The sequence below is a fragment of the Perca fluviatilis genome, chromosome 15 (assembly GCF_010015445.1).
Source record: "Perca fluviatilis chromosome 15, GENO_Pfluv_1.0, whole genome shotgun sequence".
Lineage (NCBI taxonomy): Eukaryota > Metazoa > Chordata > Actinopteri > Perciformes > Percidae > Perca > Perca fluviatilis.
In genome coordinates this window covers 11601058-11614259 of record NC_053126.1, presented here as the reverse complement: position 1 = coordinate 11614259, position 13202 = coordinate 11601058, and the positions used below count along the sequence as shown (strand labels likewise).

Genomic DNA, 13202 nt, shown 5'->3' with positions numbered 1-13202 from the left:
CCCTTGCTCGGACCACAACCTTCTTTAAACTCGGCCTTCATTATGATCTCAACTATGCACGTGTTTCATGACTGTATCTTGCACGGTTGTGATGCTATCTCGATGACAAAGACATATAAACACCTGACAAAGTACTCCAAACTTCCTCTGTGGTAGCCCCTGCTACAGAAATGTTGCCATGATCACACACACACACACACACACAAAACACACACACACACACACACACACACACACACACACACACAGACACACACACACACACACACACACACACACACACACACACACACACACACACACACACACACACACACAGGCCCGGGCAGGCAAAGTGTTTGCTCCTGATGATATTGCGGTCAGCAGTGTGTGAAACTTTAATAACACAGTTGATGTCAGGCGCCACATCAGACTATATCAGCCGTGTCGGGTAAAAGTGAAGTCCCCTGCCATGTATGAGCTCTCCATGCTTCACTAACACAAGAAAACACCTACAACAGGAAACAGTGCAGCAATGATCCCTGTATCAACAATAACTGGTCTTTTTTATCCATCAGAGAGCTGGTTTTGTGTTCCACTGGACACTGTCATTGTTGATTTTCTGATTTGAGCTGAAAACAGAACTATGGATGTAGTGGGCTTGTTTATATATGATTGTAATCAGTAAATGTCATGGGAAAAAAATGCACTCATTAGTGATGAATAATATTAAACAACACGGCAGCAAAGAGGCTATTTAGTCATGATTGATGCAGCCCTGTTTGTCACCTTCTGCTGACCTGTATTTTTTAAAACGCAGATAACACAGGTAAACCCTTTTGGAGAACTAACTTTAAGCTTCCGCGCATTTAAACAAGTGATAAATGAAACGGACCCAAAGCTTGACTTGGATCCACTGGGATAGTGATGACGTGGCCTGAAGCTGAATAACCGGAGTGCACCGATGATGTGCGGAAGAGCCAGTGCGCACCTCCCCATGATCTGGTTGAGCAGCGTCGCTGTCTTTTCAGCACCACTCACTGACAATCCAACCAACCGGAGAGGCAAAACAGGCTGAACTGACTTCCCTACCTGCTGTGGATTTTTCTCTCTCTCAAGATAACAAATCAGTACAACTTTTTTTTTTGTCTTCCACTAAAGGAAGACAAAAAAAACTATCAAATCCTGATACCGAGTTTCCACCTGCTGAAAGTAAGAATTCAGATTTGTTGGTGTCTTTGTTTCAAACAGGAGCGACCATGTGTTTGGTGGATGTATGATTTTATGATTTTTCACTGCGGATTCACGTTTGTTTTGCTCTTTATGGTTTCACTTCATTAATCTATGTTTGGTAGCCTATTTATTTTTTTTATTTTTTTTATCACACTTTGAAAGTGTAGAACATGCCCGCGACCGCTTCAATTAACGAGCTGTTGTTAAAATAAGTTTATTATTTTACGGGAGATTTTAAACATTCAGTCAGTAATTTTCCTTTAATAACGTGGGATTTGCTTAGGTCCATCTAGTCGGGATGCTGACTTTAGTAGTTGGACTTTTGTACCTGGTCAGTGGACGTACCGTGAGAAGCCAGGAGGCTACAGGTAGCCGCTTCGTGTGCAACGCCATTCCCCCGGGCGCAGAGCCGGGCTGCGGCTACGGTCCTACGGGGAACCGTGTCCAGAGCAGCAGCCCCGTGGAGGACGAGCTGCGGAACACGATCATCCAGCTCCGGGAGACCATCCTGCAGCAGAAGGAGACCATCGTGAGCCAGCAGGGGACCATCAAGGAGCTCAACTCCAAGCTGGCGCGCTGCGAGGCGGCAGCCGACGAGTCGCCGCAGGGCAAGTCCCGGGGTCAGGGCTCCAGACGGAAGGAGTACGGCAAGAACACCATGGGGGACCTGCCCCGGGACCCCGGCGAGACCATAGACCAACTGGGCAAGACCATGCAGAGTCTCAAGGGTCGCCTGGAGAACTTGGAGGTAAGATGGCACAAACGTGTCAGAAAATCACTTTTGTTTAGTTTACCCCCGAAACCAACATCATTATTATTACTTCTATGAATGCCCATCAACAAAGCCAACTGCAGTATATTTTATGTCACACGCGCCTTGGTAATATTTTTCAGTCCATTCGCCATATATGCCTTACATGGGGCATTGCACACACGTCTGATAATACTCTGCGCTGCAGGAGACCTCTCAGGGGGAAGGTGAGATCAAAGGGTCACGTAATAGGCGTGTCACATCAATACGTTTTTAATCATTAAAAGATAAGTCTGATGGCGAAACCAGCTGCATATAATCCATAAGATATGAGCGACACAAAATCGTGTCAAAGGTGTGATCACGCATGTGGTGCAGGGATCATGTATGACTACAGTGTGTGTGTGTGTGTGTGTGTGTGTGTGTGTGTGTGTGTGTGTGTGTGTGTGTTCATTCCACATATTGTGTGTTAGGCTATTTGCAGTTATGTGACTAATTATTCTAAGCAGATGATGAAATTAATTCCCGCAAGTTTCACCTGCATCAAATGCATAATGGTTTAGTGGTTCTTATATTCCTGTTGCTCTGAGAGCTTGATCTCAACCAGCCCTTCCTTCAGCCCCAGGAGACCTCACTTCCGGTGTGTGCATTCATTCCACAAAGCTCAGAGATCACAGCTGATATTGAGGTCACCTATGTGCTTACATACAGCAGAAGGTTGGTATAAACCATGGCTTTATCTCTTACGTCATATTACCAGTGTAGTGCATTTTTCACCATCTGACAGCTCTGTTATCATAAACAATCACAACGCTGTTTATTTAAATTCAAGGTTATTTCTATATACAGAATGCTGCATTGCCGATCCAACCATCTCTCTATCTCTCCACCCCACCCTCCTTCCATGGTTTCTTGTTCTTGATTGGAAGCTTTATTGCCCTGATCAAATCATCGATGTACTGCAGCTGTGAGGATGCATATTATATTGCATTTTAATCCCACATCTATTGATCTGCATCTGCTTAACATAATGATTATTGCAAGACATGGTGTTTCTGATATGCATATATGGCTCCCTGGAGCAGGACCTGTCTCACTAATCAAAACCATCTATTGCATTCAGGACCTTGCAGTTGCTTGCTTCAGCACCAGATTACCTTGGGAAACACTCATTTGAGCTATTCAGATGGCTCCATTGTGTCATGGAAGATTAATCAAACTCTGTCCCAACGTGTGTGAATCCCAGCCAGCAAGGCAACATCAACACAAGCTTTAGAAATGAACATCTGAGGGCAAAAGCACCAACTATAAGCGTGGGCCTTGTTGTTCCCTCTTTATCAAAAACCATCTGCGATCACGCCTGGTGGGAACTCTGGGTAACATTACTCGTGGCACCTACCTTTAATACCCAGCCCAGCTATGGGGGTTTGGCAGGTCACCAATCAAAGTCTGCCGCAGGGACACACTGTCGTCATTTTGATATTGCTGTATCAAAAACAATGGTGCTTAAAATATATCAGGCCTAAAAGGTAGATAAAATCCGTCATCTAACTCGAGTGCACAAGATTAACTGGATTATGGTTTGTATGTGTCCCTCCCTTCTGCCTCATCTATCTATCTATCTATCTATCTATCTATCTATCTATCTATCTATCTATCTATCTATCTATCTATCTATCTATCTATCTATCTATCTATGTCATCTATCTATCTATCTATCTATCTATCTATCTATCTATCTATCTATCCTTCCATTCTCTGTCTGCTGCTGTTTCCTGCCATCTTTCCCACTTGGCCCCCCAGCAGCAGAGTTTGCGCCTCCCCAGCACTAATGTGTCAGCTGGAGGTGTCTCGGCCCTGACTCCCCTGCCACTAGAGCTGCGGGAGCTGCTGCGGCAGCGTCTGGGGGCGCTGGAGACCCAGCTCCTCCGGAAGGTGGCCGATCTGGAGGAGGAGAAGAGCCAGCTCTACAATGACACAGCGGCCCACCGACAACGCACCGAGAGCGCTCTCAATTCCCTCCTGGAGAGGATCACTGAGCTTGAGAAAAGTAAGTGATACAATGGGTGCTGTGAATTGCTGGCCAGATTTAATGCCAGGCTTTTTTTTTGTCTGCCAGATGTAGCACTACTTAGTCAATCTCTGTGCAAATTTGTGATGATGCAAGTAAAAATCTCACAGCACAACTTTTTTTCTAAGGGCCATTCTCGGAGCAGCTCCTAGTCTTGAAAAATAAGGCTTGGAAAGCAACCCTGAATGTTTAATTAGTTTAAGAAATGTCCACACTCCAGGGTATCACTTTGATGGTAGACGTCAGAATAACACAGAATATGTTCCTTTGCCAAAAGGAAAATTATTTTAGAAGATTATCTCACCACTCGCTCACTGGACATGTCCTGTAGGCCCATGTCCCCCGACACTCAGTTGATTCAGTCAGTGGCTGTTTGAGGATGCAAGGTTTAACCAAATTTAATTGCTCACATCTACAAGGAGGAGGGCACGTCAGCACACCCACCTGTAGAATACAATGAGTCAATACAATAACCCCACAATAAATACCTTTGTGAGCCTTACTAAGTTCAATTTACGTCAAGACGGTGCCAGAGAGGCGTTGATTCAATTACAGTGATGTTTGAGGCTTTACGGTGTTGTTTTGTCAGCTGTAAATGTGAGGCTTTTTCCACTGATGATTGCTCTGCAAGGAGTTTGCAACATGCTGTGGTTGTCTCCCTGCTCCCTGCTCTAGGCTTACAATAAAGAACTACCAGGATAAAGTCCAGCACCCCGTGATCTTGAGAAGTTTAAGCTTGAGCTTGTAGAGGAACAGAAATTGGGAGCTTAGAAGTAGTGGCAGCGGACCAGTTTCTATGAAACACATTGCATGAACAAACCACTTTTTCTTATGTATTGTAAACCTTTCATTGAGTGATACAGATGGATCATATAGCCAGAGAAATTGTGATTTTATGTAACAGTAGCTAAGCCTCAAATACTCTGCTAAACCCGTAACACTGTGGGTCATTCCTGCTGAAATATGCAACATGTTACCTTGGTGCAAACCCAGTGCACATCAGTAGGCTATGTGTGTGTGGTTTTCACAATTGTCTCCTTACATTTTCAGTAAGGTTCTCTCTCTCTGTCCATCTGTCTGTCTTTCATGCATTGTCTATCCATGTTTACTCCATTTCTTGTTCATTTCTTTTATTCAGTGTCTTTTGAATATTACATAAAACTCTTTGTAATGGTTCTTTACAGTAACTGACCAACAGCTGCATCATTTACAAGCTGTGATGTGAATGGCCTCAACTGACTAAAGGATGGATACCTGAACCGAGCCCGTCGGGACCCAACGGTACCCGACGGGCGGGTTCGGACAGATATTTAAATTAGAAATGATGTTCGGGTCGGGCTCAGTCACATCAGCGCGATAAGGCATTGAACATTTTAAATTTAAAAAAGCTTATTGTGTAGGTGCACGCCTAACGTGCGCTTGTTGCCCCACGTGCGCTGATGCGCTCATCTGTTGACATTTCCGAATGCCTTCCTACAGTTGCTTAATAAAAGCGGGCTTTCCACACAAACAAATTGACATGCGTCATTACTATGAGAAAAATACGAGATTTTAACTGTGTCGGGCTCGGACATAAATATCTTAAAAGTCCCATGCCATGAAAATGTCACTTTATGAGGTTTTTTAACATTAATATGAGTTCCCCCAGCCTGCCTATGGTCCCCCAGTGGCTAGAAATGGCGATAGGTGTAAACCGAGCCCTGGGTATCCTGCTCTGCCTTTGAGATGGGCCAGTCATTTTTTTGGGATCTTGCTCCTTATGAGGTCATAAGGAGCAAGGTTACCTCCCCTTTCTCTGCTTTGCCCGCCCAGATGATTTGGCCCACCCATGAGAGAGAGACATCATGGCTTTCAAACGAGCAAAGTGGCAGTTGGTAAAGGCCATGTCGGTGTGTCGGCCTGTCAGTCACTCAGTCCACCATTTTGGTCCAAACTGAAATAACTATACTATAATTATTGAGTGGATTGCTGTGACATTTGCCACAGCTATTCAAGTTTCCTAGAGGATGAATTCTAACGACTTTTGTGATCCTCTGTCTTTTCCTGAAACACCAACATGAGGTTGACAAATATCTCCATAACTATTGGATGGATTACTGTGAAATTTGATACAGACATTCATGGTCCTCAGAGGATGAATTTTCATAACTGTTATCCCTGGATCTTTCTATTAGCACCATTGTCATTTATCCAATACTTTGGTTTATAACCAAATACCTGCAAAATTCTGTATACATATGCCTAAGTATAGCCTCACAGAATCACTAGCATGGCTGTAGTGTAGACTCTTAGTCTTGTTGTGTTCTGGGACTGCATTTGGCACATTTGTTTTTCCTCGTGCAGATGGCAGACCAGTTAACAGAATTTCTACCATCCCGCAGCTAAAAAGTTTTCAGTTTTCTCACTGATGTGATATTAGAAGCAGCTGGTCAACCTTTACTGTCACCCTAATCCATTTTGACTTTGCTTTATGTTTACTTTGCTAGCAGCCAACATGCTTCTCACATGTGATTCTCTTTCTCATCCTACATTGAATTTCCTTTCCATGTCTTCATTTGTGTCACCATTCTCAGACACTTCCTGTTACACTCTTCAGCGTCATCCTCAGAAGAAGACTCTTTGAGGATAATACACCAAAGTTAACTTAAAACATGTAACCATATGTAATCATTGTCCATCAACAGATAACAATGCCTTCAAGTCACCCGAGGATTTCAAGGTGTCTCTCCCTCTTCGCACTAACTACCTGTACGGACGCATCAAGAAGAGCCTCCCTGAGATGTACGCCTTCACTGTGTGCATGTGGCTTAAGTCCGGTGCCAGTCCCGGCATAGGAACCCCGTTTTCTTACGGCGTGCCAGGCCAGGCCAACGAGATCGTCCTCATTGAATGGGGGAACAACCCCATTGAGCTACTAGTCAATGACAAGGTAGGGTTATAATTAGAAACTGGCGAACAGTGTTGATGGAGAGGAAAGCGACTTTGATTCTTTCACTCTGCCCTGATTTCCTGAAAAGGGTGTATGTAGAGAGATGTAGCGAGATGTATTCAGAAGCTCAGAATCATTCATCACACGTCTGGCAACGCTGCTGGCTGTAACGATGGTAGTAAAAGTAGATCAGCAGTGACGCTAATCAAATGCAAAGAAGGCGTGAGTATGTTCATGTTGGTTGCTTCTCTGTGTTGTGAACCAAGCAGATGTGAGCACAATCATGATACAGCTGAGAGGAAATTCACTGACCATCAGCTCTGAATGTTTAATTTTGCACCCTATAAACATTTCATATCATTGACCCACATTCCTCACACCACCAAGAATAACAGTAATTCATTAGAGAACTTGTGCTGCCATGTGTGCTCATTTAAAGGCATTTGCTCTCTGTAGACACTATATTGTTGCTACACAGTCACATACTGTGAGATTTCAGTCAACTAACTGGATTTCAATTAACACAACAGAAAAGTGTTAAAAACATACATGAATATTTTATGTAGTTTAGCCTTAAAAGGGAAATAATTGTTATTGTTATGTTGATGCTGTAAATGTGATGTAATAAAAGATTTTCCTGGTGGCACAGTTGCTTCTTCAGCAGTGTAATGTTAGATTTGGAGGATTTTTATTATTATTATTTTGTAAAATGTTCCCGCACTGGAGAGGATTTTTTTTTTTCTTGTTTACGTTGGACGTTATTGGCACAGGCAGGTCTCCTCACAGCTTTCCCTTCACCATGCATTATACATGTGTTCAAGTCAGACAGATGAGAGAAAGTTGGTGGGAGAAAGGGATGCGCGTACGAGAGAAAAAAGAGGGAAAGGGTGTAGGAAATAGAAAAGCTGCAGAGCCTTGGAGGCGACAGAGTGCTGAGGAGAGAGAGAGAGAGAGACGGGGAAAGAGTGAAAGATCACAAGATGCCAGGAAAAAGGAATTTATAATTTGTCTGAGAAAGAAAGCAACAGAGCAAAAGAGAGAGAGCTGGAGGAGAATATGATAACCGTATGTGCAGCAGCACATCCATGTGTTAATAACAGGGTCCACTGGGGAACATTGTTTATGCTGTTCATTTGGCTGCATACTGAGAGGGAAGCAGAAAGCTGCCTCAACAGTATTAAAAAGTGCAGCGTTGTCTGTATTTTGTATTTGTGGGAGGCTATGCAGAGAGGGAATCTTTGTTATTATACAGTACCATATTCATCAGGCATCAGGTCTCTTTATTCAGGAAGATTGTCGATATCTGGTGAATGTTTCTCTCCAATGTTCAAATCAAGTAAAACATGCTTACGGCATCTCCATTTTCTAATCAAATGCGGCTGCCAGGAGTTTAATCTGTAATAGATTCATCTGGTCTTGTACAACATTAAAACTGGGTTCTTTTGGCAAGTGTGCATGTAATCCGATGCTTATGAACCTGGTGTTATCTGGAGGACAGTTTTCCAAATTTTTGAAAATCTTCAAGCAATTCTGTGCAGATTATTCTGATTATTCTATGAATTATCCTAATACCATTAAAAATTCATATGGCTGACATGTTTTTCTTAGACACCATGCATGTGAGCTCATTTTCTATAACACGTTTACACTTTTGAAGCTGAAGAAGAAAATGTCCTTTGAACCACTAAAAGTAAAATACATCATTTTTTCACAGCAGACATGTTGACATTTTACAGCAGGAGAAGCATACAGTAGATGTATCGATTTCTTTGAGGTACCCATTCCAGGACCCTGGTATTGTACATATTGGCTCGATGGAGCACAAAACGGAACTTACACCTCTGCTTTTCCTGCTATGACAAGTCAAAACATCTAAATAACAGTCAATTTGTGCTTTTTATGTTTTGAAATTTAGAGAATTCGTAGTCATTTAAATGAAGATGAGTGAGCCGTGTATTTGTATGCCCTGCAAATATGGTGCTTTAATATTGAGCCCTTTGTGCACAAAAAATCATGGCTGTCCTATTTTAAGTGCTGCAGAATATTTGAGAATTTAGAATTTATTTTTCATTTTAAAGTCCGAAATCTTTAAATAGTCAGGCAGAGGCTCAGACTATGTCTTTATGATAATACTGCCTGTGTTCCCTGTAGTCCCAGTGGCGTTAAGATGCCACCTGGCATCCTTAAGCAGGTCAATTGCCTCTGTAATTGCAAGTTATTTGAATTTTATTTTCAGTGGCTCTTCCCATCTTTTCAGGTTTATATGATATGAGTGTGAAATACTTCTGTAGGCTCAGGAGAAAAAAGGCTAATGAGTCACACAGAAGTACACTCATAATCTCATGTGTTGCGCTGTATTCTCAGAGGACTATGATGTCATTGGTTGGTAAAATAACCAGTTGTTTTTCTTTGATCTATGAACAAAGTGTAAATGCATAAGAGGACACTGTTTTGCTGTTAGCTATCCGACTGCTTTGAAGGATGTTCTATCCCTTGATGTCACCTTGGTAATCTAAATTTTATATGTCGCACCGGCTCATCTGGAGAATTCTCTGCAGAGGGCTGGCTCTTTGAAGCCCTAACCCTTCTAATTACTGTCCTTGTTTCCAACGTGCCGCAATTAATCTCAAATATCTCTTGACTCATCTTGCCCCCTCATGCTCCCCCTCCCTGCTCTTTGCCCTTTGGCCTGCCTCCCTGCCCTCTTCTCACTCATCCTTCGCCCCAAACTCCTGACCAGGTTGCCCAGCTCCCTCTGTCAGTGAGTGACGGGCGGTGGCACCACATCTGCATCACCTGGACGACCAGAGACGGTTTTTGGGAGGCTTACCAGGATGGCGAGCGTCTAGGCACCGGGGACAACCTAGCCCCCTGGCACCCAATTAAACCTGGAGGGGTGATCATCCTGGGCCAGGAGCAGGTGAGAGCAGTAGAGAAGCTTACGTGGTAAAGAACAGGTGTGCGTGCATGCACATGAGTGTGTGTGTGTGTGTGTGTGTGTGTGTCCTTGTGTTGATAAAATCCCTGGGTGTTTTCTCCCCTGAGTTAAGTGCTGGAGGTGCAAAGCAGGGAGCAGGGGAGAGAAGGCACGAAGGCTCTTCTCACGCTATTATGGCCCTCTCAGTATTACCTCATTCATCTAAATTGCACCTTTACGCCTTTGGGAGTTGCGGATTATTCTAGCATTTAGCTCCATGACAGCACCATGTGTATACATCATAAATGTACAGCGACATATGAGTAATATCCTCAGAGAGCCATTAACTTACTGCATTAGTGTGGAGTCTAATGAGGGCTGTGTTCTGTCATTCACACAAGGTGAGATTGCTGCATGTTGCACAGCATTTGAGATTGCGCAACACTTTGATATATTTTAAAGTGTACACTGCAAAATGTCCAGAGTTGTTTGGCAGTTTGATGAAAATCAAACGGAATTGATTCATTCAAATTAAAGTCTGTTTACATTTCCTTCAGAAGTTAACTCACAAATTTCCATCTCCTGTTTCTCCATGAAGGACATAGTTGGAGGCCGTTTTGACGCCACCCAGGCCTTTGTGGGCGAGCTGAGCCAGTTCAACATGTGGGACCGAGTACTGCGGCCCGTGGACATCATGGGTCTGGCCAACTGCTCAGCTTACATGCCTGGCAACGTGGTTCCTTGGATTGATGCAAATGTGGAAGTGTTTGGTGGTGCGAGTAAAACTGCTCTGGAGATCTGTGAAGATCGTGCTTTTGATTCCTAAAGGATCTGATGTAAGGAAATTCAGTATCGCCTCTGGGTTCGAGATTCTGACTGTGTGTTGCTTCAGTCAATTCCCAAAGACAGGGGTACCAATGCAACATTTTTACATATTTATATGGTATGAGACTCAACCTTTAAGGAACTCACCTGTTGATATGTCCATTTTATTTGAACCCTGAGGACATTACAGGAGACTTCAAATCAGTGTGCTCATCTGAAGAAGATATGCTGTTGCATCAGTCTACTGTAATAATATGACCTACTGTCATTCTGTGCTTTCTCTTCAGTAGATCAGCTTTTGTTTGACTCCTCTTTGAAAACAGCTCTTTTCAGTTGCATTCATTACACTGACAATGCTGCACTGTATTTGCAGTGAATGTGAGCTCAAACAGGCATTGATGTGCTGTGGAACACTATTCCCGTGTTACATGGTAGAGTACTTCCTGCTGCGAGCCCCCTGGCTGTTTGAAGAGCAATGAGGCACAGTGAAATGAGGTGGATTCAAAGTTCAAAGTGGACAAGAACAGCCTTTGCTGTTGATTAGGCTACTTTAAAACATGGCAGAATGTCTAAATATTTTGCATGAGCCCCAGCAGTGAATGGGAAGTCAGTTCAATAGTGGCAGTGCATGTTTTCTGTCAATACACAGAATGTGTGTGGTGTGTCCAAACAAGCCAAAGCAGCGTGCTGACAGCATTACGTAAGAGTGTGTGTGTATGTTCATGTGCGTATGGTTTGTCTTGCGTGTAAAAAGACCAGAGATTATGAGGGAGGGAGGACATTTTCATTCTTGTTAAATCTATGCTTAATACCTCTCTGCCCCTTGAGCAGCTGCCATATCCCAAACAGCTTTATGGATGGGCTGGCCCTGCTCAGGTTAATAGCGATGTCGGACAGATGCCCAGGACTGGCGTATCGACAGAACTGTGGATGCCTGCCGAGTGCCCAGTGAGGGCAGGGACTGGGCTTATCCATCAAGGACAATCCTTAATTCCTCATCTGGGTAGTAATTATCTGTGTTCATGAACAACCGTGGTAGTGAGCAGCCATCGGTCCGCTGTTGTTTCTCAAAGCTAAGTGCATCATAATCGATAACATCTAGAGGCGTAGAGGGGATGTCAAATGAGAGCAGCAACATGAACATGAACATTATGAATGTCTTAATTTCCTCTCACTGAACAAGAAGATCCTGGGATATGATCTATTTTTTAAATAATGTAGGGAATCAATGGATTTTGGCACCGCTTAGTGAATAAAATTGATGCTTTTTGCTGCTTGATTTATGTTAGTCCTTAAATGTTGTGGTGAACATTTGTTTCAATACTGTTTGTCAGTAAAATATTGATATCAAGCCTGGTGCTGGAGCTCCATAAGGAAACAATTTAAAAGGTGCAACAAAGACAAATTGGTATCCGTTTCTTTCTTTTTTTATTTCATTGTGGAATTTACTCACAGAGTAGACACTAGTACAAAAGCCATTAAACAGCTTATATCCATGTTAGAAAAAAATGCATTTGAATATATAATAGAAAAGATATGCAGTCGGCTACTAGACAGCGCAGAATGTTATAAAAGTGAGGGTGCACTTGTTGGATTTGTCACCAACACATTGTGATTGTTCCTCTTTTGAGTGTCTTTGTTAACAATGTTTCAATGTAAAATCAAGAGACGTCTGTCCTGTAGAAAGTGTATTTTATTAGCTTTTTCTGCTCATGATTTTTGTCCATTAGCAGCACATTTTGTAAAACAAAATTCAAAAAAATGCTTATAGAAATGCTTTGTTTATATGGTGAATGGCCTTTTTGTGAAAACCATATGTGCTTTTGCTTGTGGACAATTCAAACTTTTTGTCAGCTTTTAAAGCACTAACAGCTCAGTAGCAGCGCAGCCGCAGACACAGGGAAAAGAAAAATGTGTTTGCTATCATTGTTTGAAAGTCACCTTAATGTGCAATACCCATTTCAGTTTTGCACCTTTCACCTTTGCAACCATGTGGTTGAATGTCTTTTTGCACCCAATAAAAGACTGAACTAATTCCAGAGGTGTGGCAATTAAAGCAGCGACAGAATAGACAAACAGGTGTCTGAACAGTTGAAGCATGTTTGATTCAAATATCATTGCACTGCATTAGTGATGAAGTCAGAGTGGAGTGTAATCCTGCCAAAGTCATGCACCATTCATCATTGATGTTTCTCAATAAAGTAACTTTAATGAAACTGTGATGGAGATTAACAAAGATCTTTTTTTTTGACGTTTCTGGTCACACTAATTCTAACAGAGATGTGTGTGTGTTTGTCTGGTTGGTATAGCCATATAATTTGTAGGACTAGCCATAATACACATGCAAGTATACGTCCTCTCATCTGGGCAATGTAATGTTGTCAGCAGTGGAGAAATCCGCTGGATTGGCAGAAATCCAGGTGGAAATGAAAAAATCTGCTCATGCGGATTAAGGGAGCTGCTACAATGTAGGACACTGTGAGCCTTCTTCATTCTC

At 42.8% G+C, this 13202-nt stretch overlaps 1 protein-coding gene across 2 annotated transcripts; it reads left to right on the top strand.

Annotated features, from left to right (window-relative positions):
- The first annotated feature begins 973 nt into the window (after positions 1 to 973).
- On the top strand, positions 974 to 12927 carry nptx2a (neuronal pentraxin 2a). Of its 2 annotated transcripts, none has more exons than XM_039825929.1 (5): positions 974 to 1960; positions 3770 to 4013; positions 6719 to 6963; positions 9704 to 9883; positions 10479 to 12927. In XM_039825929.1, the coding sequence occupies exons 1-5, from the start codon at positions 1511 to 1513 to the stop codon at positions 10704 to 10706; spliced, it is 1347 nt and encodes a 448-aa protein (XP_039681863.1). In that variant the 5' UTR covers positions 974 to 1510; the 3' UTR covers positions 10707 to 12927. The 2 variants fall into 2 exon arrangements, with proteins under 2 accessions (XP_039681863.1, XP_039681862.1); XM_039825928.1 differs by having other exon boundaries at positions 3767 to 4013.
- The last annotated feature ends 275 nt before the right edge of the window (positions 12928 to 13202 follow it).